We start from the raw sequence: 27,633 nt of genomic DNA, 5'->3' as shown, positions 1-27,633 counted from the left end.
ATTTTCAAAGAGCAGCCCAGCCCAACCCGCATGGCGTTTGGTGCACAAAATGTCATTTGCAGTTTTGAATTGATATTTACTTAAAATTTAATTACGAAATTTGTATACACAAGCATGTGTACATACACATGTTTGGCCTATTCAGTGCCGTTGATGACTTGGGCAAACAAATCTCTTTCAGCTCTGTCAGTTCCCCCGACTTCCGGAGCCCGAAGTCCAGGGAAAGACAGGGAAAATCAGCCTGCTCCGGGTGGCTTCGCCAGTTCACCGCAAATGTGGCCAATGAAAGCTAAAAACTCCATTAATAACATTAAGCCCGACCCGACTTTCAATTCAATTAAAGCACATTTGTTTAAAATTACTTACAAATTGTTTTCACTCAGGCGATTTTTTGTTGCATTTTAATTGAATTACCTTTTGGCCAGGACAATGTCCGGCCGCAACACGGATCAAGGATCAACAGCAACGGCAGCAGCTGGCTGCAAAATCGATTTTGTTTTTTTTTTATTTATTATTTACGTTGTCGACGTTTTTAATCAATTTAATAAACTTCAGCAAGGTTTCAAATGATTCCAAATGATGTACAGATTAGGTTGGCTGAGAATCTATTGGATTAAGACTTGTGTGAGCTCATACGATTATGTTATACAATTAAGTTAAGTCAAGTTAAAGAAACAATTTTGTGACTGCATAGTAATTACAATCCAAAAGATGCATGAAATTTACCTGCAATTTAAGGTATTTTTTTCCAGTCCAAGACGCCTTGTACAATAACCTTTACTTTGATCTATGAGATCCATAAAACTGAAAATAAGAAAATAAAATGCCTAATAAATTCTGTTAGCCTGCGAAAGCTAATTTCGTAGTTCCCTCGATTATTAGTTATGTATTTCCCTGTCAAATCATCGATTGAATGATAAATTAGCTTTAGTTTCAATGACTGGTGGGTTGTCAGAATGGGGATAATCTATATTTCATGTCGTCCGTCTATCAGTAATGTAATTAAATGACAATAATGCATGAGCCATAAAGTCATGCTGTTGGCATTTGAATAAATAAAGTAATTATGTATTTTTTCCCATTTGTTAACATTCTAATACCTGTTAGTATTTCAGAACTTTTGTAATTGATTTAAATAAATATGTTTGTACTAATTAAATATAATGCCCATCCACAGTGAGGGTTTGGAGGTGACTTTTATTGCTTAAACAGTATTAATTAAAACGTTTTTTTTCGATTGTAATGGAGTTTTTATTTGATTTGTTTTTCGAGCACCAGAGTACCCCGTAACCCCGTAACCCGTAACCCCGTACTCTTAAATCTCATCTCTGGCACGCAGTTGGAGTGAGATTCTATGTCTGCGACAGGTTGTTGGTTAATTCATTTATTTATGCGCATAAAGCCCTTGTGCAGGTTGTACTCGTAATGTTCATTAGCATTTACGCTATTTTCAGCAATTCGACTGCAATTTTCGCTCCTGCGCTAATGACAGCCTCATAATCGCAGCTCTCGTAGAGTGTGGGGGCGTATGCAATTATTTCTCTGTGAGAATAACCGGGTACTGTCGGTCTGTCTATGTGGGTTGCTGGATTCTCAAGAGGATTCAGTAGAACAAGGCAATAAATTACTTACCTTCCCCCATCTTTACTATAAGTACTCTTGATTATTATAACTTTACGCAGATTTGTTCAACTTAGAGCCGGTTGATCCTGTTAAGAATGTTTATCAACATCTTTCATTAAACTCCAATTTTATTTGAATAACTGATGTCAAATACTTCCTTTTCCTGCGTCTGAGTCGCAAATTATAAAACTGTAATAGCAACCATTAGCTGAGCTAATCCTTGGCTTTCCACTACTTATCTAACTCCAATTAGGGCACAGCAAATAATCATATGTATCGGCTGTCCTATAGTCGGATGATGCTCTTTCCATAGTACATTTTTTGGTTTTTTTTAACGATTTATTTGGAGATTCTCAAGACTCGGCTGGAACGGAATCGTTCGAGCGGCCCATTTGTGGCTGTGGGTGGGTGATTGGACTGGGGTGTGGTTCGTGGGGCCACTGGCTGGCCGCACCGCTTGTCTCGGCCCAAATCAAATCACCATCAAATCATTCCAAAATCGAGTTAATTCGTCTCCACAGTTCATTGCACACTAACAAATGAGTGGGAGATGAATGGATGGTTGGTTGGATGGTTGGATGGTTGGATGGCTGGATGGATGGCTGGCTGGCTGGAGAGGCTGGCAGAGAGGCAGTGGGGCATGCATTCACATACGCATATCAATGCGGTTTTGAATTTTGTCTAACGCAAAATATAACTGCATTTTGTCACTGACTGGCCCCCTTCCTCGGCGGGGGGTTATGGGGTGACAAAAATGCTTGACTGGCAAACAACGGGCAATGGTGCTCGGCATAAGCGATGCTTGATTGCGTTTCCGGTTTATGAAATTCTGTGGCGGGCAATGCAATAATTTGTCGTGGCTTTTGGGACGTCAGCACTGATGGAATGTCCGTCACGGCTCTGGGGCGCCGGCTGTGTGCATCTGTGTGGCCCCCAGCTGATGTTGGTGTTGGTATTGGCGTTGGTGTGTGTGCGAGTGAGTGTTAATATTCGGCCGATTGTCGATGCAATATTTTGTCATTTGCGAAAGCCATTATGAATTTATTTATTATTCCACCGAATGCTCTGTGAGCTGTTGATTACGTTTATATGCATGTCCTCTCTTTCTATATGCGCTCTCTTTCACTCACTATGGGCGTCGGTGTGTGTGTGTGTGCATGTGCGATTTTCAATTCGTTTCTGGCGTACGTGTGTTTTTAGCATTTTGCGTTAGCATCTGGAAAATTAAAGTGCAGGCAAGCAGAAATTCAATCTCTCGTTTGATTCCCCATTTTCCCCGCTCTCACCCTCTCACTCTCTCCACTCTCGCTCTCTCAGCCAACTTTAAATGCGGCAAAAGTACCTTTTTCGCTGTCGCCGTCGACGCTGCTTTTACTGCGTCTCTCTCTGTTTCTGTCTCTGTCTCTTTCTCTGTCTCCTTCTCTGTCTGATTTAAATTACGAAAAGCGCACGTATTATTGTTTGTTTCAATTGCCTGCTGACGAGCCAGAGCCCGAGCCCGAGTCAGAGCCAGTGCTAGTACCAGTGCCAGAGCGGTGCCAGGATGTGCAGGACGAGCGTAATCAGCAAATGTGCCAAACGACAGCGGGTTGGGCCACCGCCACCATGCCACACCACACCACCCCAGTTCCATCTTCGTTCCAATCTCCCAAAAAGGTAAGGAAAAAACCAAATTAGTTTAATTTGTACGAAATCAAGCAAACGTATGAGGCGAAGGAGCGACCAAAGACACTGGCGGAATGGCCAACCTGACTCCGGACTAATTCTATTTAGCATTTGCAGGACAACGACAGCGGCAGAGGAAGAGGAAGAGCCAGCGGCAGCAGACGACAACGTCCTGCCAAAGCACTTGGCCAGTGCTGGCGTTGGCCAACAAAATGAACTTCGGCTAATTACTCAATGCAAATTAAAATTCATGTCAAGCAGATTGGATTATCCTCACGCAACATTTAATGTCGCACTTAGCAGTGGCTGCGAAAGGCAGGATGGCCATGGCCAGGGAAAGGTGCTCGTGCTCCTTGGCAACTGGACAGCCAGGACAGCGGAATCAAGGGCGTGAAAAGCGAAGGCAGGAAAGGCTGGCAAAATGGCAAAAGGAGATGAGCGGACGGGGCGGGGTCGAGAACGGAGGGGGGCGGGGGGTAGAGGGGAGCGCTGTGGCGTGCTCGGGAGAGCAACAAAGAAAAATCTCTTTTGAAATGCTAATGTAAAAATTCTTTAAAGAAAATTACGCAATACATTATTTTGGTTTATTTTGCATTAAAAGTCAATTTAGTGTTAAGGCCCGGGCGAAAGTGGAACCGAAGGGGACGGCAAAAAGGGCGCCCAAAAGCAAAAAAAACAAGCGTGGCTCCGGAGCAGAAAAGAGCTGTAGAGCGTAAAGCGCGCAACAGGATTGTGCTCTGCCGATTGTATGGAACGACAGGACACAGGACCCAGGACCCAGGACCCAACACCCAGGACATCCCTAACATCCCCAACGGAAGACCGACCATGACAGCGCAACTAACCAAAAGGTTTCGGGCCAGCCTTCAAGTTTGTATTTTGCATTTTAAGCTGTGTCCGAGGCAGCCCCACGGACACGCACTCAGAGACTACCACGGAGGGGGAAAAGGACATGGACAAAGTGTTCGCACATTAGCTATGGGCGGCAGGTGTCAAGATGGGATCGAAGTAAGTGGTCCTGGTCCCTCTTTGACTATGTATCGCCATCGAAATGGTTTCAATTTTTTAATTAAATTTGATTGGATAGTTTCTGACGAATAGTAATTATTTGTTGATTATAGAGTCATTCATTTCGTTTGAGATATGTGATAATAACAGCCTTATTGTCATTACTCAACGGTTTATCAGGTGAGTACTGTGTTAATCGAGTGTTTAATGGAATATCATTAACAATATTTCATACTATATTACTATACTAATTAACAGAATTATTATCATTGGTTATTCGGTGGCTGCCATGTAAAGAGCGAGTATATACTGTACATACTCGTATGTATAATACTCTTTATCATGCATCACATTTATGTATCAGTCCCGGCTTCCTTCGTAAAGGTTCAATGCTGGCAAATACTATACAAACAAAATGCTTTCATCGGTGTCGGTTGATCTGCTGGCAATCGAAAAGACCTTAGACCTACACCGGAAAAGGCTAATAACGTAATCCTCCTACAGAAACTGTATACAAGAAAATACACAGTATTTTACAATGGAATTGTAAAGGTGCCTTCTGTGCAATACTGCATTTCAATGTAGGTATATAGGTGAGGGAGTGGGAGCATAAGCCTGGAAAATATGGTTCTAAAATAAAAGATTAAAACTGATACATTAATATTCTTTAAGAAAAATGACCTCCTGCTTAGAATTTATTTTCCTCCCATCTCATTCGGCATACACAAATAAATTCGAAGTTTGCTTTTGGTTCTAACTGATTTCATAGGACGGTGCCTGTTATTTTCAAAACTATTGCTTTGTCTACTAAAACTTTATTTGATTTAATGTTTGAATTCCAGTTAATGATTCCTTATCTTTAGCTGCACACATGCATCGGTTGGTATATCCTTAAAACTTTAAAACTAAAATGTCCATTATCTGGTTTAAGTAAACATTTGATTAATCGATTTGCCGATATTGGAAATGTGTGTAAATGCAAGGAAATGTAAGTCCGGATTGAGCCGCATTCGTTTGAAAGATACCGAATCCGAATCCACTGATTCCCTCGTGGAAAATGAGATTATAAGCTTTGAACACTTCACTTCACAATATGCACCAAAGCTATTATTATGTCTGCCTTCCATTTAGCTCAGTTTTTTTTCCACATTTTCCACGCATTCTTCCCCATTGCGAGCCGGGTGTACTTTTTTCGTCCTTGGCCCTTTGCGTGTCCTGCCTGGCACTGTCGCCATCTCCGCCGCGGCACGCCGCCTCTTCTCTTTATCTATTAAAACGCCTTCCGATTTGCATATTTCTGCAGCTGGAGCAGCTGTCAACGCGGGACGGACGCGACTTAGCGTTGGAGCTGGGGCCGGACTCATTGTAGGGCCAGCGAGGCAGCGAGGGCAGCTCTTAAGATAATGTCTGCCGGCCAGCGGAGTCGCCGCCTGATGAGCGGGGAAATGGAGCGAGCAAATTAAAGCCCTGCCTCCGGAGCCTGGGATCTGTGGAGACTCTCATTTGGCCGAGACCCTTGAGTGAAGCAGACAACAATGCGCTATGTTGCCCATTGGCATAATGCCATACGTAATGTATAGAATATCCGAATATCTGGGGCACCAAAGAAGAAAGAAAGTTCAACATTGATTCGATCACGTACCCAGAAAACACTCTAATATTCAAGATTGAAATATTTATAAAGGTAAATTTGTAATCCAAATGGCAAATGACTAAATTTCAGCTTTTGAATGTGAATAATAAAATAAAAATACCGTCATAGTCTGGAAAATGCTATACAAAATACTGTAATACTGTATTACAAAGTACTGTACGACGCATATTCCACTGATTTATGATATAGAAGAGTTCAGAGAAGTTTCATTGATTCCAGCCGTTTATTCCTTAATATTTTCAAGTATATTACATCAAAGCCAGCCTTGCAGTCAAAACCCGCCACAAAACTTAGAGAATTCGAATTATGTATCCATACGATTAAATCAAAATAAATTAAATTATATTTATAACGCGCTGTCAGGTGTTTTGTAAACGAACCCAAGTCACCGGCCACCACTCTACAATATCGTTTGCTCGAGGATTTAAGAATAACCTTTATTCCCAAACCCAAACATTCGCAGAGTATTGACTAGTCCGAGGGCGCAAAAAATTGTGCTGCTTTGGTATTTTATTTCATTTTATCCCGTTTTATGCCGTTTTATTCCGCTCCTCTCGTCGGGTTGTTCCGCTGTCACATTACCTACATCAAGTGTCACTTTAAAACGCATTTTTCTTTCGCCCCGTCCGGGTAACATTTTGAAGTGTAGCTCAAAGCTGTCGCCACTTGGATGTATCTTCGGACCGACCGTTCGCCTGATGTCCGTGTGGCCCATTCCGTCCCCCGTCGCCCGTCACCCGTTCCACCTCCCTTGGCTCGTGTTCGTAAACAATTCGAGGGACATTAAGTTCCAATTAAGTAACATTCTAGGCAAATCAGTGGGAGTGCCTCTGGCATTTGTCCCTGTTCTTGTTCTTGTTGTTGATGTTGATGTTGTTGGGGTTGGGGTTTTGTTTGGGGCTGGTGCTGGTGCTGGGGTGGTGGTAGATTGCTTTGTTAATATTAATTTGTCATTAATTTGAGCAGCGACGTACATCCATAGCTTACGAGCGGCTCGTTTAAAATGCATTGATAAGCCAAGTGGCTCCATCAGGCATCACCCATCGCCCATCGCCCATCACAGCTCCAGGCTGTGTACACAGACGCCAGCGTCTTACCATCAGATAGGTTTAATGCGCTTTAAACTGTTTGGCTAGGAGCTTGCGGCCTGGCCTGGGACGAGTGTGGGGATGATCCAGGGTCTACGAGCAGTGTAAAATGAGGTAGAAGGGTGGAGCAAGGCGGAGCTCTCCTTTGGTCAGCCCGAGTCCTTTTGAAAACTAGGCACAACTGTTGCTCGGGCACTTTGCTGATGAAAGGGTACGAAGGTATTTCGGTTGCGGCTTCACCACAGCCGCACCTTCACTGGATTGGGATGGGGACAGGGTGCGCCTCACTCCCCTGCCGGTCGTTTCTGGCGTGGCCGTCAGTTTGAGGGCCTTAGTGTCCTTTTCTTAATGCGCCATTTTGATGGACAGATCTTGGAAAAAACCAGAGATCTCTCACTTTAGGCGAAGTCCTTTTTCAGGCGGCCAAGCTGTGCATGTGCTATGCTCATGCCAGTCGTTTTGCTTGCTTTATTTATATTTTCCTTCGCTTTCCTTTTTATTTCACGCTTCAACACGGACGGACCGGACCGGACCGTTCCACACACCCAGCACTCAAAGGCTTCGGCTTCAAGTGTCGACGTTTTTTATTTTACGCTACTTTGAGCAGATACACATGCAAATAGCATAGCACAGCACAGCATAGCATAGCACAGTAGAGGCCACAAAGCGTAAAAATGTATAAAGCTTATGCCCCATTCAGAGTCGGCCCCAGCCCCCCACACTGACTCAGTCACTCAGTCAGTCAGTCAGTGAGGCACGGTATTTCAGTTTTAGCCACCATGTCTACGGCACTGGCACTGGCACTGGCTCTGGTACTAGCACACCCTCCCTTCGCCTGACCAACTACGCATAAAAAGCAAATATATTTTCAATGCAGCAGCCACGTCAACCGCTCTCGCCCGCTTTGAATGGACCGGGACCGGGACTGGGACCGGAGTGGAGTTGTACAGAACAGAGCAGAGCAGAGCAGATCTGGGCAAAAAAGAAGGTGTTATCTGATTGCCATTTTAAACACAGCGACTGCAACATCCACATCACAGAGGGAGCAATAGAAGCGGCTACAGCAATTGCGAATGCAATCGCAATGGCAAAATCAAAAGCGAAGCCCCCTGAAAGGCTGAGTGAGCGCATGAAAAGCTGAAAATTCAATGAATGGGCTGGGTTATCGTTTCTATGATCCGGGTACGGGTACGGGTACGGGTACGTGTACGGGCCCTGGCGGCGTGTGCCCGCAGAGACATTAAAAGATAATCGGCACCAAGTAGAAGCGCAATCAGAGTCCGGCTGCGGAGAAGAGCGGAAAGGCCGGGTGGACACACTCCGTATTTGTCTAAGGACTGTCAAAGCCAACTTGTCAAATGATGAACTTTCGGATGCGGGTCGATGGACTGGAGGACCCATTTGGAGAACAATCTCTATAAGGAAATATATATATATAGTTAATATATTAATATAGTTAATATACAGTTCCTTATTCTTGGACTACAATTTTAAAATCTTTCTTAACTAAAAGACTGCTTGACATTGCTCCAAATGTATTAAAGGTACTGCCTAATCGTCCTGTATCTAACCCTGACATAATCCACTCAGCTTTTAAGTATTCCTAAATGCAGAATATCGATATAATGCTTGATATTTTCTGAGAAAGTCGAAAAATCGAAGAGCCTTACCATCAATTGAGGTTTTCTGGTTTTCCCGACTCCAGACGATTGCAGTTCTTGCAGCCTTCAAGCCGATAATTGAAAGAATAATTCATGCTCACGTAGCTTGTTAGGGCATTGGACATGTGCCCCGTGCCCATTCTGCCAAGTCAGTCCCTGGTATCCTGTTGCTTGTGTCTGTCTGTCTGAGCAGACCAGTGTGTGTTTGCCTACACTGAGCGAAACGGAAGCGGAAGCGGGCGGCAGTCGACAGTCGGCAGTCGGCAGCTGGAAGTTGGTTGTGCTGTGAGTGCAACGGGGCGTATGAGCGACGCAAGTTGTTTAAAAGTCACACACTAATTAAATGGCACTTGGACACTTTGGTCGGCTGCTCGCCGGCAACGGCAGCCGGAAGACTTGGCCCAGCTGTGAGTGTACGGGTGCAGTGCTTATCGTGCAGTATCGGCAATTAAAATCTAAAAAGAAGCCAGCTCTTCCTGTCTGCGTGGACATGCTGCCCGGCTGCGACGCTGGCTGGCTATTTGCTTAAGCTTCTCTCCCAGCAGGCGCTCGGGCACCCTGCCAGCCGGAGTGCACTCTGTTTAACGTTGAGCTGAGCTGTGCAAATAATGAGGTACGCCACACATGATTTTAATGAATGAAAGCGATAATCGTTTTGAATCGCATAGCAATTAAGCGTGTCAAAGGAGTGCAGGACACAGAGCAAATAAGCACGGGTGCCAGACCAGAAAACGCGGCTATCAAAGTGAAACATCTGCGTTGAGTGGTTGGGTTTTAGTAGTTTTCTCTTTACTGGGATTCTGTCAAGTGTTTTCGTTTCTATTTGTACTTTTTTGGTTCTTAAGCGAATGGGGCGAATGGTGCACCACCGCCGTAGATGCCTCCGGCAGTAGCACCAAAGCCGCCAATGAGCGGATATCCAATATTATAGCCATTGCCATAACCATAAGGACGACCATAATATCCGCTGCCCGCCAGCCCCAGGCTGCTGGAGCCGTACAGATTGCCATAAGGATAATAAGGATAGCGTATACCGGCTCCATATCCTCCGTAGCCCCCATATCCGCCGTAGCCACCATATCCTCCGTAGCCCCCATATCCTCCGTAGCTATATGGATAGCCAATTTGGCGACTCACGCGCTCTCCTCGCTCTGATCCCTCCGTCTCGGCAGGCGCATTCTGCTCCAGCGGCTGGCCAACTGTTGCGGCGATTAGCAGCGCATATAATCCCAATAAAAGCCAGCTACGCATTATCCTTATGACTCCTTGAACTGGTTGTTTGACTTTATCAGTGGGTTTTTAGGTGTGTCCGCGTACTCCGTGCTGTGTGCTCCGTGCTGCGTGCTCCGTATTGCGTGTTCCGTGTGCCGTCTGGCTGGATGCTGTGAGGCAAACTGTGACCTGGGCAGGTCTGGCCCCGCGCATTTATAGCCTAGAACTTTCGGCATAAAATAGAAACTTTTGTTTTCTTTTTTCCCTGCTACCTCGGCTCTGCTGTTGCCCTGCTGCTTGTTAGCAAAATGAGACGCTAATGTAAATGTCATAAAACAAACTATTAAAATATGCGAGTGCGGCCAAAGGGGAACAAAAAGCCAATTCATATACGTATGCCTATCCAGGCACTTGCTCTCAACTCGCAGCTCTGAATCGCCGTGGCCATTGGGTGGCGCGCTAAGTGGCGTTCATGGATTCGAATGGCCAGGTGTACGGCGGTTTAAAGAGCAAAGCATTTCACTCTGTGGCGGCCGAACTTCGACCGGGCTGTGGCTGTGGTCGGCTAAGCTGTGTAAATGTGCTAATTTCATTCGAAGGTTAGTTATGCTATTGACCCGGCGAGCCTCTCATCCTCATTCCTCTCTCATTCCCCAAGCCCAGGCCCACCACATTCACATTCAGATTCCGGCACACGTCATAAGCGACGCCTCCTCCAACTTTGGCTTTGGGTGCGTAAGTGTGAATTGCTGTTGGTTGTTGTTCTGGTTGTTTGCCCGTTTCGGCCAGTTTGCCAGTCTGCCGGCTTGTGTGTCTGTTTGTCTGTTTGTCTGTATGTTTGTTTGGCTTTGTTTGGCACGCTGTTTGTTTTATGAGCGCTGGCTGGCCATTAACAATGCTCGATGGCTCCATCGCTCTATAGCTCGATGGCTCAATCGCTGTATAACTCTCAAGCGCCTCGGCTCTATGGCTCTATAACTCTGAAGCGTCTCGGCATATAGCTCTATAGCTCTCCATTGCCTTATTGCGGTTTTGCCGCATGTGTTTTGGCAAATTGCGAATCGGCAAATCCTAAGCCTAATCCAAAGCCAGAGCTGCGGCATTTTAATTCATTTATGCAAAGCTTTCGTTGTGGCAGGGCGATGGGGAAATCGCTCCATTTCGCTGCCCAAATTTGCTTATTCAAATTTAAACGCTTTTAGCCAGTCCAGAAACTGGGTCAATTAACGATGTCAACGTCAAAACGATGCACATTTTCAGATTCAACATCCTCCTGCCGTGCTCCCCAGTCCCACTCGCAGTACACCGATACAGTGGATGCTGTAAGCTTCCGCATAAATTTCCCAGAGAGTGCAACAAAAAACGCCCGGAAAAAACCAACAGCCTCGGCATAAATTAAAAATACATTTTTTACTCGGCCACAGCCGCCGAAAAACTACTTTGACTTTGACGATTGTCATAATCAGCAGAGGTGCGGCAGCAGGAGCAGGAGCGGGAGCAGGAAGGGACCAGCAGACAAAAATATATTCTCCAATTCTCCAAAAACCAGTTGGCGATTAGTTAAATTACTAATTTACATTGGCGCCAGCCCAGCCGACGGTCCTCGCCAGGTAATTCATTCACGTTGTGATGCGACTTCTGAAACTTCCGGACCAGCATAAATATGCGATTTTGGGAATGGGTTGAGGGTCAAGCTTTTTTTCAAGAAGTTTTTCTGTCTACCCGAAGTGAAAGCAAAAAAGAAGATCCACTCTTGTTGACCTTAGGTTACACCTATATATGAGATAGACCAGCCGCCAACTGGGTGTAGTTTTGAAAAGAGTCGAAGAATATTCAGCCATCTATAAACGCATCCAATTAAATCATATTTAATTTATTTGGGAATTCAAATTTACTCATCTTTTAATGAACATTTTCAATCTTTCGCCAGAATCGGCAAAAAGGGCATTTAAAGTTTTGTATTTTTAAGGGCTTTTCGATGTCCATATATTTTGTATTAAGTACATATAAAGGGAAATGGGATATGCGAAAAAAAGCATAAGGTATGGATATGGATGCCTTACACAAAAAATTCTTTTTAATTAATTTAATGTCGAAATACGTTGAAAAAGTTTGACAACATACTCGTACTACCTGTACACACAATTATTCAACAACAAAAAACGCAATATTCCCTTTAATGAGTGCAGCTACATCAGAACATTGTGATTTACGGGTACTTGAACTGCTCTCTGCGGCAATTTAGCTGACTTTAATTATTAATTATGCATAATTACATGTCTGCAAAAACAACCTGGAAGTAAACAGCCCTGTCCTGTTCGAGCAGCGAACAGGCAGGCATTAATTGTTGTATTTTTTTTACAGGCCCAAATTAGACAATAATCCATAGATTATATGTAGATTATATATAGATTAGATTAGCAGCAGCCCATGCAGCCTCTCTCGCATTATTCTTTCGCCTTTTGTATCTTTTTTCTGTCGATCTGTCGCGCTCTCCCTGCAATACTGCATTAAGGAACGTCCGCCCTTGAATTCAGTCTTGATATACACAAGACATTCTGCCACATTCTTAAACCGTCCCCGCGTCTTCAATCGATCGACTGACTAGTCGCTAATTCTCGCTGTCGCTAACACCCCCGCAAAACTTTCGCTATTGTTCTGCCGCTATATTTATTAGATGTACACTAATCCAAGGGCGTTCCCAGGTGTTGGGCAGGGGAGGAAGCTATGTTATATTTAAGGAAATGTGTTTAGTGATAATACTAATACATCCATACTAATGTCTATGGATGCCCCAATCTCACGGTATGTGACATGATTATTTATCTTAGTTATTTATCTCAGAACATCACAACATGACCCTTGGGTCTTGTTAAGGCTATCATACCATTTAAGCTTTTCTGCATATAATTCCCCATAATGAGTGCATACAGGGCATTTCAATTAAAGAGAGTGATACCATCAATATTTGCACTATACCTTTTCGACAAAGCATGCAGTGATTGTGAGCGGTATGCAATTCTCTATAGGAAAGAAATTCGTTTGTGGCATTTGTTCTTAATGTAAACATAGCGACTTCAATTTAATATTTTGTATACCCAATACTCAAAATGAGTATAGGGGTATGAAGAAGGAAGTGTTTCCGACCCCATAAAGTATATAAATTCTTGATCAGCATCAATAGCCGAGTCGATTGAGCCCTGTCTGTCTGTCCGTCTGTTCGTTCCTATGAGCGCCAAAAGGAACAAATTAATTTTCAGTCGCTACGCAGCGCCCGGCGACATGTTCAGACACGTTTTCTGTCTCTCCCGCACGCACACATTGTCGCTCAATGTACCCATACTGACTATGTATAGGGTATAAATGTAGAGTTGCGGTCTCCGCAACAACTCACAATGTTACCCCTCGTTTTTAGTGGAATTTTTTTTAATAATCGTCTGCCGTTAGACTTTTTAGAATATCTTTATTTGTTACTTTTGCACTTCAATTTTGTCTGACTTCTGACTAAGGTTAGATCCAAAATGCTTATTGGGGAACTCATAAAATTTTATTATTTATTTTTAAATGGAGCAAAAACCGGGCGCAATTTGATTTTATTTGATTTACCTATGCTAATCAAATTTTACTTATATCTCAGAGACACAGAAAGTCGTATAATTTTTTTAAATATCTAGTATAAAGTTAAGAGCCTTTATACTAGATATTTAAAAAGTCAAATTCTGAAAAATGTACAAAAAGCAGAGGGACTATAAGAGTGTTTTAATATTTTATTATGAGCTATTGTTAGTTCTGTTCGCTACTATTTTATGATTTTTATTACATTTATTATTGATTGGACCTGCAAAAGACCTACATATGTGAATTTGAGGTTTAAATGGGACTCCATTCACTCAACAGGTTGCTGAAAAATAAACAAAACTTAATTCAAAAGCACGATTACGCATAACTCGAAACTCCGAACATAGTATATTTTATGCATGTAAAGTTTTAAGTTGCGGAAGTGCTATGTTTGTTTTTAAATTGTTAATTATGAAAATCGTATTGTTTGGTTGATTGGTGATAAATTCAATTATTTCTAGCCGACACTGATTTGGAAGTTCAAAAATAATTGACGTCTTAATAAAGATCTTATCAGTGCAGGTGCCTTTCAATACCTAGTTATTTCCACAGCCCATTTAAATGCGGCTGTTTATTATGCAAAAGCCTCCTAGATGGCTAGGTAGACGCTTCTTAGGCATGTGCTAGCCACTGAATAACCCAATAACCGGGATGAGTCAGAGCCAGTCCAAATGTAAACGGAATCGAATACGAAAACGAAAACAGAGCTGGCATTTGAATAACAACCAGTTGCTTGAGCTGTTGCTGTATTGCCTAGATTTTAATTAAGTCAGACAATCAGAAATACAGAAACAATGCAAACAAAAAGCGTTACGAAATCTGAAAGATGAAGGAGAGCCCCACTTGGGGCGGTGGTTCCCGGCAGCTCACACTTGCACACTTGCACACTTGGCCACTTGTCTATCGATCTGGAACTTGAATGTTTTGCGCATTTGGACAGCTTCTGGCTAGACAGATGGAGATGGAGTGGAGACGGAGGCATGGGGTGTGGTGGAGGAGAGGAAACACCTCGAACGGGCCACTTGGCAGATGCTGTAAGTCTCCTTTGGGCCCTGGCTAAAACTTTGCCTCTTCTCTGTTTTGTTGCCTAATAGGTTTTGGTTATTATTATGGCTTTTGCTACTGTCTATGACTATGCCTATTGACATAGCTGTGCCGCTCTCTGTGTGTTTGATCTCCTTCTCGTATACGTAATGCTGGCTTGCCCCGCTTAGTCAGTGTCAGTTAACACGAATCGCTCTGCGCCGAGTATTCATTTCAGTTGGCGAACCACTCACAACTTTGATGCTGCTGATGCCCGCGCCCGGTCGAACCACTTCAGATTTTATTTGCTGCCGCTGCCGCTATCGCGAGTCGATAGATCCCAAATCATATAAATTGGCCGGCCACGGGGCTGGGTCTCCATAGAAGCCGCTTTAACTTTGGCGGTGATTAGTGAAAGAAGTTTGTCCAAAATGCGCACATTTACTTGCCTCGTCCTGGCGGCCCTCGTCCTTGCCCTGGTCGCCAGCTCCAACGCGGCCACTACGCTGCTCGATGTGGATGCAGGTGTCTCAGAGCCGGTGTCTGTGCGTCAGGCACGTCAATTCGGAGGATTCGGAGGAAGACCAGGAGGAGGTTTTGGCGGCGGTGGTTTCGGCGGGCCCGGCGGCTTTGGCGGTCGACCAGGAGGCGGATTTGGCGGCGGTGGTTTCGGCGGGCCCGGTGGCGGCTTTGGCGGAGGACCTGGAGGTGGCTTCGGCGGACGACCAGGAGGCGGTTTTGGCGGCGGTGGTTTCGGCGGGCCCGGTGGCGGCTTTGGCGGAGGACCAGGAGGTGGCTTTGGCTTTGGTCGCTAAATACAAACACCCCACCAGCATCACAATCCGTGACGTGACTGACTAGTGTTATGGCCTACAAATAGAATAGAAGAATGTGAAATAACAGTGCAATCGAGCACGTTTTAATTGAGTTCGAAATACATCTGCCTGCCTGCTCTTTGGCTCACTTAATTTCCTTGTCATTTGCATTGCCGCTCGCTCATCAACAGAAGCTTTCCCAGTGATTGGCAGATCCGTTGCTGCCCCACGCTCCTCCATTGTTTAGCAGAGGAAGCATTTAATTCCTTCTTTTCTCGTTTGCTTTTCCTATTTATAACAAAGCAATCCATTGCTCCCAGCTGCTGGAGCTGCTGGTGCTGCTGATGCTGCCACTGGCGGGTCCTATCCGTCTTTCCAATCTCGTCTTCTCCCTTCTTAGGCCCCTAAGTCGTTTAAGATTAAACGTTTGCTGTAAAATTTCGCCTTGACAAGCGCCCTTTATTGTTAAAAAATTAACTGGGCTTTAAATTTACGCCTTTTGTTATCCCTTGACCTTAGTGTGGAGGGCACCCACACACCCACACAGCGCCATGGAAAAGCCATACGCCAACATTGATAAAAGTTTTCGTTTTTTTCGCCTTCGCCTTCGCCTTCGCCCTCGTCCTCGTCCGCGACTTTGTTCTTTTTCCCATTTTTTGCCAAGAGAAAAATTTCTTGCTATCGAAACGCAGTCTTGCAACGGGCCTTGTTAGTCTACACTTTCACGGGATATACACGGTGCGTTGTGGAGGAGCAATTATGTTGACACTTTGGGCGGGGAGACCTGAATATTCATGCTTGATGCTGTAGCAAGTTGCAATATAGGTTCTTGAAACATGCACCGTCCCACATGTCGCAGTCGGAATTCATAGTTTAGATCCTTAGAGAACTGAAGATGATGCGGAAGTAATTTCTGAAACCACGGTAGAGTATTCAAGCTTCGATGAGCCTCTGTTTCATCTCATTTCTTCTGCTTTTGGCCATTTTAATAGCGCTGTTCTTATCGAAATCGTGTCTCAATAAATCTACGGCACCTTCAAAAATACGCCCGCCCACTCTGGACCCTATCCATGCCAATTCTCACACAGTCGCCCTCGCCCACGCCCTCGCCCACGCCCTCGCCCACGCCCTCGCCCAAGCTGCTGGCAGCTGGCAGCATCCCTCACAGGATCCGGAGAGGAGGGGTAAAAGCCGCTCGAACTGATTATCCATGTTGACCGTCGAGGCAGCAGCCGCAGCTGATTGATTTGTTATTGAAAATATTAGGCCTGCTCCCCAAAGATGGCGGTCGGAGAGGGGATCAAGCGAGGTGGGCAGGAGCAGGAGCAGGGGCGGGGGCGGGGGCGGGGCGGAACGTGCTTTGTTTGATACGCTCGAAACTTTTATAACTTTATGAGGGCGTTGTAATTTGATATCGCAAAGTTTTTTTATTGCCTTTTATAGCCTTATAATTTGGCCGCGATGTTGTTACTATTGCTGTTGTTGTCGCTGCGGCTGCTGCCACAACATTGCCAGAGGAAGGTCCTGGGGCCCAGGCCTGCCCTGGCCCCACCGGGCGTATGCTTGTTGTTTGTGGCAGGTTTTTGTTTACACGTTATTTATGGCTTATAAATACGTATCGTTTGGGCAGCGCTCGGGGCGGCTTCTCAAAATTGTAAACAGCTCACATGTGGCCAGTGCTTACGAAATCTCTTAATGAGCATTAGATGCCGACAAATGAAATAACATATTCACATAGACATACATATATAAATACATATATACCCACATATGTATGAATATATATTTAATTGGATTAGAGATGGTTTACCTGTTCTCTTGCCATCTGAATTGCGTCAAACTGTTTACCCACAGAGCTTACTCGTATTTATTTATATATCCCCAACAAACTGACTCATGCGAGGGGGTATATAGTACATTCATTTCATGACGTATAAAACAGAAGCACAAAATACTCTTCTCCAGTTGGGAGGTGCGGGATTTCAGTACTGCAACCTCCTAATATGGAGAGATATATATAACTATATTGAAGCAAATAGGTTTAAAGACTAATCTTTGTGTTTCAGAGTTCGTTGGAGCTAAGATTTGGGGGTAAACATTGTTCGTTAATTCAAAGAAAACATCCTAGCATTGGGTGATTCGGATACTTATTGTGATAGTGTGTATACCTGTCTTAGCTGTCAAATATTTTGTATGAGCAATCTGCCTAGTACAACATTTGTTTTGTACCATCTGAAAAAGAGGAATAGAAATTGTCCTATTTACTTGCTTCCCTCTTTTTCGGGGGACTTTGTGATCTCCTAAATATTTATTAAGAATGAAACAAATCTTTGATTAATTGGCTGAGACACTCGAATCTAGTACTTGTTTAAATACTGGATATAATATTACCAGGTTGTGTATTTCTGTTTAGATGTTTTCCAAAGCCAAAGTTTTCGTTTTCGAAACTTATATTCAAGGCAAAGAGAGAACTTTAGGAGTTGGCTAATGATGCTCATGAACATTCTGAATACCTTTTTGTTGGAGCCTAGTTTCAAGCGTAGGAGTTCGCAGTTGAGAAACAGTTTAGAAAATACAATACTGTCGCAGAACTTTCAACTCCTTCAATATCTTTAAGCACTAACGTACATAAGGATATTTTCGAGTAGTTCTGAGAGCCAAAGAACTGAAATATTTTTACTTGAAGATCGTAGGGTATGTCTCGAAAGAGACTTCATTAAAAAGTTCCAGGGGCTCGATACTCCCCCCGCGGGTCAAACATAATTAGAACCGAACGAAGCGAGAATCTGGGTGCTAGAGTGGTTGGGGATAAAGGGGGAACAGGTTGTTTTTGTTGTGTAGAAATGATATTGTTATTCTTATTTTTTGCGTGCCTAATTTCTGTTTGTTGCCTCTATCTGCCCGGGGCTCTTGATTTCGGGGGTTTTCTTCGCCATTCGATTATGCTGAGGAAATTTAATTGCTAAGGTCGTCAGCACAACTCGTTTAGAACCCCCCAGTCATCTAGGAGGGCCTGGCAATGGGTATATAAAGGCCTAGGCCAGCTCTCAGCTCTGTTTTAGAGAAGTGAGCCCCCAACGAAGCGAAAGTAAACAGCAATGCGCGTACACCACTTGAATCTATTAGTGCTAAGTGTCGGCCTGGTTCTGGTCCTAGCCCTGGCGCAGTCCCCATCCCTGGCACAGGAGGCGGCGGCTGAGGCGGATGTGAAGCAACTGACTTTGGCGGATGTAAATCAGGGAGCAGAGCAGCAGGAGATGCCGGCAGTGCGCCTGGCCAGGCAATTTGGCTACGGCAGACGAGGCGGCTTTGGAGGAGGCGGCTTTGGAAGAGGCGGCTTTGGAAGAGGCTTTGGCGGCGGGAGGAGAGGATTCGGCGGCGGCGGCTTTGGCGGCGGCTATGGCGGCGGTTTTGGCGGCGGTGGGTTCCGCAGGCGCGGATTCGGCGGTGGTTTTGGCGGCTTCTATCCCCCCCCGCCCCCGCCCTTCTTTGGAGGCCCCTTTTTCGGCTAAGTGTTATTCATTTAATGTGCATATGTGATATGATCAGACCTGGATTAGCTGCTAATAAATCACCGCGAGCTACTGCTCTAATTACCCTACCAAGTGCTAAACCTGTTTGTTCTGTCACGGCTCGCGACTCGCATACTCGTGTGGAGTCATCTCCACCTTGTAAAAGGTAATCTAATAGGTATTCAGTGTCGTACAGTGTCATCGTGTTATATTGTGATTTCAAGGTACTCAGCCAGTGGATCCATTGAATGGGTGCCATTACCTTTTCTGTGCGTTGCCTCTGGCGGAAGATGTCACAGAAGCTAATGGAGTTCTGGCCGGGGATCTAGATACGGGCAGGGTAAATCACTTTGGTGAAGGTAAAGGAGATTCATCTACGTTAGAGAAGGTGCGGACCAGCATCGAAGGCAGACTTTGCGACGAAGGTCCTCGAATCTGAAGGCCCCGAGTGCCTTTTTACCTGAAACCCAGACAGCGGTCATGAAAAAACCATTTCTGGAGAGTGGCACAATATGTTAGAAGGGTATATTTGGTAGACAATTGATATTGTGTTAGAGGTTGCGACCTCGTAGGAGTAAATTCTGCCTTTAAAGGCTGCCTGGCTTTGGTACTCGTATGTGGTACAACGCCTTAACAGTTAGCTACGGGGAAGGCATTCCAAAGATATATATATTTGCTGAAAAATGAGGCCTGTTTAAGGGAATATCTCCCTGCATACACAAGTCAGCCGCGGCTTTAATTGCTTTACTTGGACCAAAACTTGTTTGTGCTGCTAAGATCGGGTCTGGATAATTCCTATAAATAGGGACAGGCATGATCCAGAACGACATTCAAGTACTAAGATGCGTTCCATACTTTGTCTGGTAGTTTCTGCAGCCTTGCTGGCTGTCTTTGTGAGGGATGCTCTGGCGGAAGGCGATGCAGCACTAATGCCAAAGGCGGAGGAGCAGCAACAGCAGCCACAGCAGCCACAGCACCTACTGGCCGAAGGAGGAGATGTTGATGTGAATGTCACAGGGGACCGGGTGCGACGTCAAGTTGGAGGATTTGCAGTCGGCTTGGGTGCTTTTGGAGGAAGGCAAGGACGAGGCCGCTTTGACCCCTATCGCGGGGGTCCCTATTGCGGGCCCGCCTATGGTGGACCCCCTGGCCGAAGATATGCTGGACGCTTTCCTGGCGGCTTCTATGGTCGCTGAGGTCCAGCAAGTTCTGTTCTCAATGACGATGAAGCGGCAATAAAGCAAAGAATGGACGAAAGTAAATTCTGGGAGTAAAGCTTATGTGAAAGGGGTTTCGGGCTACCATTGCGCCCAAGGGGTGGTGCAGAAATTATAAAAATTTCATTTCAAATCACGTTGACTGACGGGCAGACGGGCAGACAGAGCACAGGACAAGAAAACTTAATCAGCGATGTTAACGATGTCAGACTGCGGGAACAGGATGTCATTCTGTAGCATGAAATGGCTCCATTCCGGGTCGCGTTCTCGTATTTTATTCTGCGCTATTTTTTATTTTCTAATTCATATGCGTTTCAAGTTTTAATTACGTGGGAAAAAAGCGAATGAACAAACGAGCGGGTGCCGCCCAGGACTTGTCCCTGGCTAGGACAAGGACCGTGGCCGTGGCTGGGACCTGTGCCAGGGCCACGACCAAGAGCAGGAGCAGGAGCAGGAGCGGGAATTCTTCTGGCTTCGTTTGGCTTGACTGACAGACAGCAGCAGCAGAAGCAGCTACATGAAAATAACAAAATACGCCCAATCAGCTCCGCCAGAACGGAAACGAGACGATACACAGAGGGCAGACAGACAGACAGACAGGCGGAAGGACAGAGAGACGGGTGAACCGAGAGACACAGACAGCATGGCGGACCAAAAAAGGGCAAAAAGAAAAATTAAGTAGCGAAATCAGCGGGCAAAAAAAAGGAAGCAGGGGAAGAATAGGATATGGCGGAGGAGAGCCTTCAGCACAACACAAATAAAACAGGATAAAGGCGTTGCATGCCAAGGATAATCCGTGCAGCATACGGCCGAAGGAGAGCAAAGCGGGGGCACAGGGGAACAGGGACTGACAGAGGCGGAAGAAAAATGGTGGCACGCAAAAATTGTGAACTCACTTGACGTGGCTCGTTCTGGCCGAGAGCCCACCCACCCACTGCCAAATGGCATGACGACGTTGTTTGGTGGCGACGTGTGGGTGGCGTGGTATGGGCGGGTGGTCATCGCTTGTTAGCTGCGTGTGGCGGCCAAATCAGCGCTCCAGTCGTGGCTTAAGCAAAAGACGTTGCCATAAGCATAAATATGCGTGAGCCCCACTGGACACAGCAGCTGCCCAAGTTGTTGCTCTCCTTGCCGGCGAACCACTGGATCGCAGCACCCAAACAGGGCAGAACCGTGGAGGAACAGGGAAGGGAGCAGAAAAAAAGAATAAATATCAGAGTAATTAACAATTACAATGATGCGAGCACATTCTGCTGGCCCCTGCCAATGCACCCGACCCCCCTAGACCTGGACCTGGGCCTGTGCTGCTCCTTTCGCTTGGTTGCCTGGTTAACGGACTGCCCGAGTGACTGACAGCTGCTATCAGAATGTGGATGCCTGTCGTCCTGTTGTCTGTGTATGTGGGTGGAGTGGTGGGGGTAGATGTGGTTGTGGCTACTCTATGCTGCCGCTCCACGGCTCCAAGCGGCATGGTGCAGACACACACAAAGACGGCTCGCTTACTTGCCTCAGTTCGAGAGAGCTTGACCAATAGCAATGGAATGGATTGTTTCATGCCCTCGAAAAGGGTGGCATACTTTTGATAAAGAGCTTTGCTTGGCCCTAGTTGATATTCTCTAAACCAGCAATAATCTTGGATATTCTCTTCCAAGTCGCAACTAACGAAGATTTGAAATTCTGTGTCTTCATATTCCTTCAGATATGTATGTATTTCAGAGCTACAGATATCAATTAGAAGTAATCTTACTTATCTGCAACGAAGGGTATTTTATGCTGTGGGTTTTTCGGGTTACAAACTTGTTACATTTTTGCCCGAATAATTTCCAAAATGTGTATTTATTTGTCAATAATATTTCACAGGTTTTCCATTGGTTACTCAAATACAAAACTAGATTTGATTTTATTGTGCGAGTTCCGAAATCGATGTAGGAGATAGTCTGACTTAGATACATACAATTCTGATGAAAATACATTTATGTACATATTCGAGTATATATATTCTATTTTAGTAATAAAAAGCTAATCAATTTGGTCCAAAATATTACACAGAATTAAGGTTTTCATCCAAAACATGACAAGTTCGACTTTTTGACATTTTTTATTTACGACAATTCTGAAAACTTTTGTGTATTTGTTACAATTTTGTCTTGTTAGTCGGCAATAATCCATGCCATGTAAACATTTTTGTACCTTAATTGGTACTCTATACACTTCTTTTATTTATTGATAATTTTTCATCAGTTTTAACTTAAATATCATTGATTTCCACTTGAAATATATTCCATTTGATGGGATTATTTCAAGATAACGTTGAACGTTGGTGAAAGCTTGAAATGGGCAAAAACCTTCGATTGGCAGCCTGATATGAATTCATCCTAAATCGACATCGACCCGCCCAAGCCCCCAACGTACTCTGGCCAGATTAAGGCTGATTTTATTTTGGTTTCGTGGCTCGTGGTGTTCTCGCTCGGGCGGCATGTTTAATTGTATTTGTGGCATGACACAACCACACACATATACACTTAGGCTGACATGTACGTACAGTGGCAAACAGAAAGTTTCGCAGCTGAAAAATCTAAGAAAAAATCCCTAATTAAACAGTTTGTCAGTAATGCAAATAAACTTTGTTCAACTTTTGCCCACAGCCAACGAGCGGGCAACGAGCCTGCCCTTGTTCCTTATTATTTGTATTTTCCTTCGTTTCTTCCTTGTTTCAATTTTTCCCTCTTTTTTGTTCTCGCGCTTTTTTCTGTTTTCTTTTTTTTGGTTTTTTTTTTTTGGTCAAGCACACAAAAATGTAATTATTAAAAAATTATGCTAAACACGCAATAAAAAGTTGGTAAGAGAAAAATACGAAATTAACGAAGAAAACCAACAACTGGACATAGCTGCAGCGGCGCTGAAAAAAAATTTATTTTTAAAAGGCAAACGGTCAAGTTTATATATTTTTAAAATTTGTTGCAGACTTTTTGTGTTCATTTTGCGTTTTGTTTTGTTACACGCCCGCATGATAGAAAGAATGAAAAGAGGGAAGAAAAAGAAACTGGCAACAAGAACAAAATTAACAATTGTTAATTTGAAAATTGCACACAAATGCGTAATGCGAAAGTTTTTGCTCTCCGGCATCGGGCAACGAACGGCGACCCGGACCCGGACTTAGGTCCGCTCCCCGACTGGACCCCCGACTGGCACCCGCACCAAACCCGACTCGGCTTGGCCACTTGTTAAGTGTTAATGAAATAATTATGCCAACTTTGCCCGGCACAGCCACTGGCCGCACATGGCCGGGGCATGCCCCATGCCCCACTCTGCAGCCTCGTAGCAATTCCCCAGTACGAGTGTGTACATGCACAGAGGAAGATATGGGGAGGAGGGTGCGGGATCCAGGCCAGCGGCATCCCCACAGCCACTTCAGTTTTATTGTGCCCCTCCGCTATGGCCGGGAACAATGAAGTGTGAGCCAAAAGGACCCCTGGCTCCGTGGATCCGTGGCTCGGTGGCTCCACGGCTCCCTGGCCTACTTGCGTATTGCTTTTTTTAATTCGATAAACTGGCCTCTAAAGACATAGCAATGACGGCGGGCCCGAGCTGACGACGACCTTGGTCCTGTGGCAGCCGAGGCCGAGGCCGAGGCCTAAAAGCAGGCAACGCTTTTGTGCCAGCAGAGGCTCTCAAAGCGGCTCGCCTAAGCCGCTTAATTACAATGAGTTGCTGGCTGGCACTTCCACTGCCACTGCCACTGCCACAGCCCCTGCCACTGCCATTTGCTTAAGACGCGAAAATGTGATTAACAAGTGTGAAAAGCCGTTTGGCTCTCGCACATTTTTCATCTCTGCGCGAGTTCCTTTGTTGCAGAGCTGTTTAATTTTTCTCGAATAACTTTAATTGATTTAGTTTGGAGTGTGCTCTTGGTTGGGACCTCGACCCCAATTCCGACCCCAATCCCGACCCCGACTCCCCTCTCCACTCTCAATTACTTAAAAAACTGTATGTCAAAGTGTCGAATGAGTTTGCCTCAAAAATTAGCGCAGAGTTGGCTTCGGTGCTGGCGTTGGCGTTGTCTTTCCTTCCTTTAAAATCCCACAGACAAAGGACAAAGTTGCCAAAGGACCGACGACGGCCTGGCAATGGATTGGCGTAGTTTTGTTGGCCGCACCAGATGCATCATTATCAAGCCCAATGACAGGTGTGCGCATGCCAATTTGAGGCAGCTCTAATTGAATTTAGTCCACTCCACGACTCTGTCTGTGTCTCCTCCGGCTGTGTGTGGGTGCTGGGAGTAAGGCGAAGATAAGTATGGAGTTGGGAGATGCCCCGAAAAACTTTCCTGCCCTGTCATTGTAATACACACCTCACAGAGCCGAATGCTGCTGTTGCTGGTGTTGCTGCTGCCTCTCCATTGTGTGGCTGTGGTGGTAGTTTTGGTTCTGTGTGGCGTGTGGCGTGTGGCATGAGGCTGCAGCTGCGTGTCGACCAAATCCCAAGCAAGTTGTCTCGCTGCCGACGCCGCCGCCAAACAATTAACGTTAATGGATCATGGTAACTTTTTCGCCTCTTTGCCACTGTGAAATCCCAGCGGAGCGTGTAAACTGGCGAAAGAAGGGAAAGCAAACTACGAGCACGAGAACGCGCTCCGTGCACAGGGCGAGCCATCAAAGATGCTTCTGCTCCTCCCGATCCCACTCCAGTCCTCCCATCCTCCCAACCTCCTGCTGCAGCATCAGTTTCGGTTTCAGAAGCCTGTGTGCCGCCGCCCACTGTGACAGGATAGTACGAGTATCTGTGATAGACAAGGCTGCCGTCGCTCCTTTCGACACCGTCGCCAGCCAAGTTTTCCGCTGTCTTTTGCTGTTTTGCGTGCTCTCGCTGTGACTCCTTCTGCAAAGTTTTCCTGCTACTTTCTACTTTCTACTTTCCACTTGTTCTTTTCTTTTACTTTTCTCCTACTTTTCGATTTGTGAGGCAGGAGGAGGAGCTGCTGCCGGGGGGGGAAGTGGGTCGCAGCAACGAGCAGCGCGCGCAACTTTTAACACACTCAAGTGTCGTAATTTTGGCTGATTTTTCGCACACAAAACAATATTAATGCTGGTAGCTCTCTCCGTGGAATGGGACCGTGGGGCATCGTGGGTGGGTCGTAGGGGGGGGGCCCGGGGCAAACCCTCGCTACCCACAAAAAAAGTTAAATGAAAAGTTTTGCTTGCGCTGCAAACACGTCGCTTCCTGTCGTCTGGCGAGCTACCACGCCGCTCCCGTTATGCGTCGCTGATTCAGCCGACTGACTTTTGGGCCGCGAGTCAAGCAGGCTCTGCGGCCGCGCCGGCACAGGAGGCGTCTATACACATGTAGGCATACGCACACACTCGCACCCACACACATGCACCTCCAACGGGCGGGTGGATGGGGCTGTCTGTGCGCGTGGGCACGTCCTACACAACTATCAAGCAAGTTTTCAACGAGAACGAGCAACACTGTGAGGCACAGGCAGTGTTGCTGCATCATCATCGTCGAAGTCCTCTTCCTGGTCCAGGTCCGCTTTCAAGCGAAGCTCCCGCAGTGCACCGTGGTGTTCGGTGTGACAAAAGGCTTTGTATATCAGGTACTGGTAGACTAGAACTCTAGAGATGCAACTCATGAATCTCATGTGGGGAACCAATTGTTAATCTTTAATTGGAAATTGTAGAAGAGATGGCGATCTGACAGCCAAGCCAGCAATCCGATGCTAAATATGTTTTATGGCATATCGTTGGACCACTGTGCACGCAGCGAAATTAAGCTGAATGGGGTGCAGGCGGAAGTCGCATCGTCAGGCACGAGAGGGCCGCCCGAGAGGAGGAGCAAGCAAGATGTTCGGGGGTGTGGTAGGTGGTGGGCGGTGGGCGGAAGTTGGCAGAAAAAAACTTTTGGCGCAGCTTAAAAGTTATTAGCGTTTTGGGGCAGGATTCGGGGCAGGGTTCGGGCCAGGAGCAGAAACAGGAACAGAGGCCGCCGCGTCTACGCAGGCAACCAGAAAGCACTCTCAGTGCGGTGTGTGGTGCGTATGTGTGTCTCCATCTCTTTCCCTTTCGTTTTCCATTTAGTTTTCTCCTTCTCTTTCCTTCTCCTGCTGCTGCCGCTGCTACTGCTGCGGCTCTGGCTGAGGTGAGCAGCCGAAAAATGCCGCTGAGCGAGGCAGTAAGGCAGCGAAGCCAACTTGCCTCTGCTATTCATATTTGTGTTTGAGGCTTAGTACGTTATTAAGTTGTTACGTTTGGCCTGCTACAAGAGGCAGCAACAGCAGCAACATTAGCGCCACCAAAAGCCACCACAGAGCCACAGGAGGCACAAAATGGAGCTGGGCAGGAGGGGTATTCGCGTGGGTCCCGCGCTTGACTCTCAGAGGTATTGCGTGATATTTCAATTTGTTTTTAGTTGTAAGTGGCTTAAAATGATTTAATAACTCATCAAGGGATTTGCTTGTTGTTAGGTATTTACTTTAGTTTTCGTTCTTGTTTCCATTTTCCGTTTTCCCCACTATTTGCCAGGATTTTCGGCTGGGGTTTACCTGCGCAGAGCAGAGAGCTAGAGCTATGGTTTGGGCTCTGCGTTTGAGGTAGAGCCCAACTCCACGGGATCGACTTATGGCATGCGAAAGTTTTTAAGTAGTTTTGTCGTTTCATATTAACGAAGTTTCCTATTAGTTTTTGCGCTTTTTCCCATCATTAATACAAATAACCAACTAAACTCGGAATATTTGTGCTTGGCTAGGGTTTTGGTTTTGGTTGTTTCAACTATGTGTTTTCAACGCCCCGTACCCGTACCCCCCGTGGCTACCCCCCCACTGCTGTTTGCCGTTATAATGAGCAAAATGTATTATGCATGTATTTGTGTGTATTTGTGTGCACATAGTTTTGCGGCAGCTGTGTAAATATTTTAAATGCCGCTTTAGACCTAAATGCACCCTAGGGAAGCCTTGATCCCCAGCCCCAGCCCCATCCATAGGCCAACCATCCACCCATCTCTTATGCCGCCATTCTGCCATGTGATGTCTGTGTGTGTGCATTGTTTGCTTTGGATTTTCTTTGTTTTTTGCATAAATACAATATCCGTGCCATATCCCTCTCTGCGTCCGTGAGTGCGTGTGGGCTTTTTGCAAATTTAAAATGTGCACGAATTAAGCCAAATCAATTTCAACCAACAAATTGTATATTTTTCCGTCCGTACTGCAAGGATGTTTGTGGACCCCAGAACGCCCCTTATTCACTCCCCCGACGCATTGTAACCAGTCACGTAGCACAAATGTATCGAGTGGGTTGGACGCCGCCAGTAAACTACTGACCAAAAGGCTGGACCAACACCAGAAACGGCAACAGGAGCCAAACCAACTGACCAACAGAGCAACAGACCAACAGACCCGGAGACAGGCCGACAAACCGACGGACAAACACGGACTGAGATGGACGGACGGGGCATTCCGTCTGACCTATGGACCCAGGCAGAGGTGAAGGGCGCGTACCACCGAAGCAGAGGCAGTAGAAGAAACGGAGCAGCTTGTGTGGGG

At 45.7% G+C, this 27,633-nt stretch overlaps 3 protein-coding genes and 1 long non-coding RNA gene across 4 annotated transcripts; 2 read left to right on the top strand and 2 right to left on the bottom strand.

Annotated features, from left to right (window-relative positions):
* Positions 1-55: 55 nt before the first annotated feature.
* Positions 56-21,249, bottom strand: LOC117184061 (uncharacterized). Its single transcript, XR_004469239.1, has 4 exons — positions 20,993-21,249; positions 727-804; positions 367-605; positions 56-289 (listed from the first exon to the last, which is right to left on the bottom strand). It is a non-coding gene; the product is annotated as an uncharacterized lncRNA (long non-coding RNA).
* Positions 9,467-10,066, bottom strand: LOC4802001 (keratin-associated protein 19-2). Its single transcript, XM_001358973.4, has one exon. It carries the CDS (start codon positions 9,948-9,950, stop codon positions 9,540-9,542), a length of 411 nt encoding a protein of 136 aa, XP_001359010.2. The 5' UTR covers positions 9,951-10,066; the 3' UTR covers positions 9,467-9,539.
* On the top strand, positions 18,418-18,973 carry LOC4802000 (keratin, type I cytoskeletal 10-like). The gene has a single exon (XM_033380111.1). The coding sequence runs from the start codon at positions 18,466-18,468 to the stop codon at positions 18,877-18,879; it is 414 nt and encodes a 137-aa protein (XP_033236002.1). The 5' UTR covers positions 18,418-18,465; the 3' UTR covers positions 18,880-18,973.
* On the top strand, positions 19,689-20,141 carry LOC117184056 (uncharacterized). The gene is made up of 2 exons (XM_033380123.1): positions 19,689-19,787; positions 19,818-20,141. The coding sequence occupies exons 1-2, from the start codon at positions 19,722-19,724 to the stop codon at positions 20,073-20,075; spliced, it is 324 nt and encodes a 107-aa protein (XP_033236014.1). The 5' UTR covers positions 19,689-19,721; the 3' UTR covers positions 20,076-20,141.
* Positions 21,250-27,633: the final 6,384 nt, after the last annotated feature.

The sequence above is a fragment of the Drosophila pseudoobscura genome, chromosome 2, assembly GCF_009870125.1.
Source record: "Drosophila pseudoobscura strain MV-25-SWS-2005 chromosome 2, UCI_Dpse_MV25, whole genome shotgun sequence".
Lineage (NCBI taxonomy): Eukaryota > Metazoa > Arthropoda > Insecta > Diptera > Drosophilidae > Drosophila > Drosophila pseudoobscura.
The sequence above is the reverse complement of the archived record's forward strand: the minus strand, read 5'-3'. Positions and strand labels throughout refer to the sequence as shown.

What these genes read in the sequence shown, in the direction of transcription:
- LOC4802001 (XM_001358973.4), bottom strand. Translation starts at nt 9,950, where the DNA reads ATGCGTAGCTGGCTTTTATTGGGATTATATGCGCTGCTAATCGCCGCA.
- LOC4802000 (XM_033380111.1), top strand. Translation starts at nt 18,466, where the DNA reads ATGCGCGTACACCACTTGAATCTATTAGTGCTAAGTGTCGGCCTGGTT.
- LOC117184056 (XM_033380123.1), top strand. Translation starts at nt 19,722, where the DNA reads ATGCGTTCCATACTTTGTCTGGTAGTTTCTGCAGCCTTGCTGGCTGTC. An exon ending in TCTTTGTGAGGGATGCTCTG is followed by an intron (nt 19,788 to 19,817) that starts GCGGAAGGCGAT and finishes CTAATGCCAAAG; the next exon opens with GCGGAGGAGCAGCAACAGCA.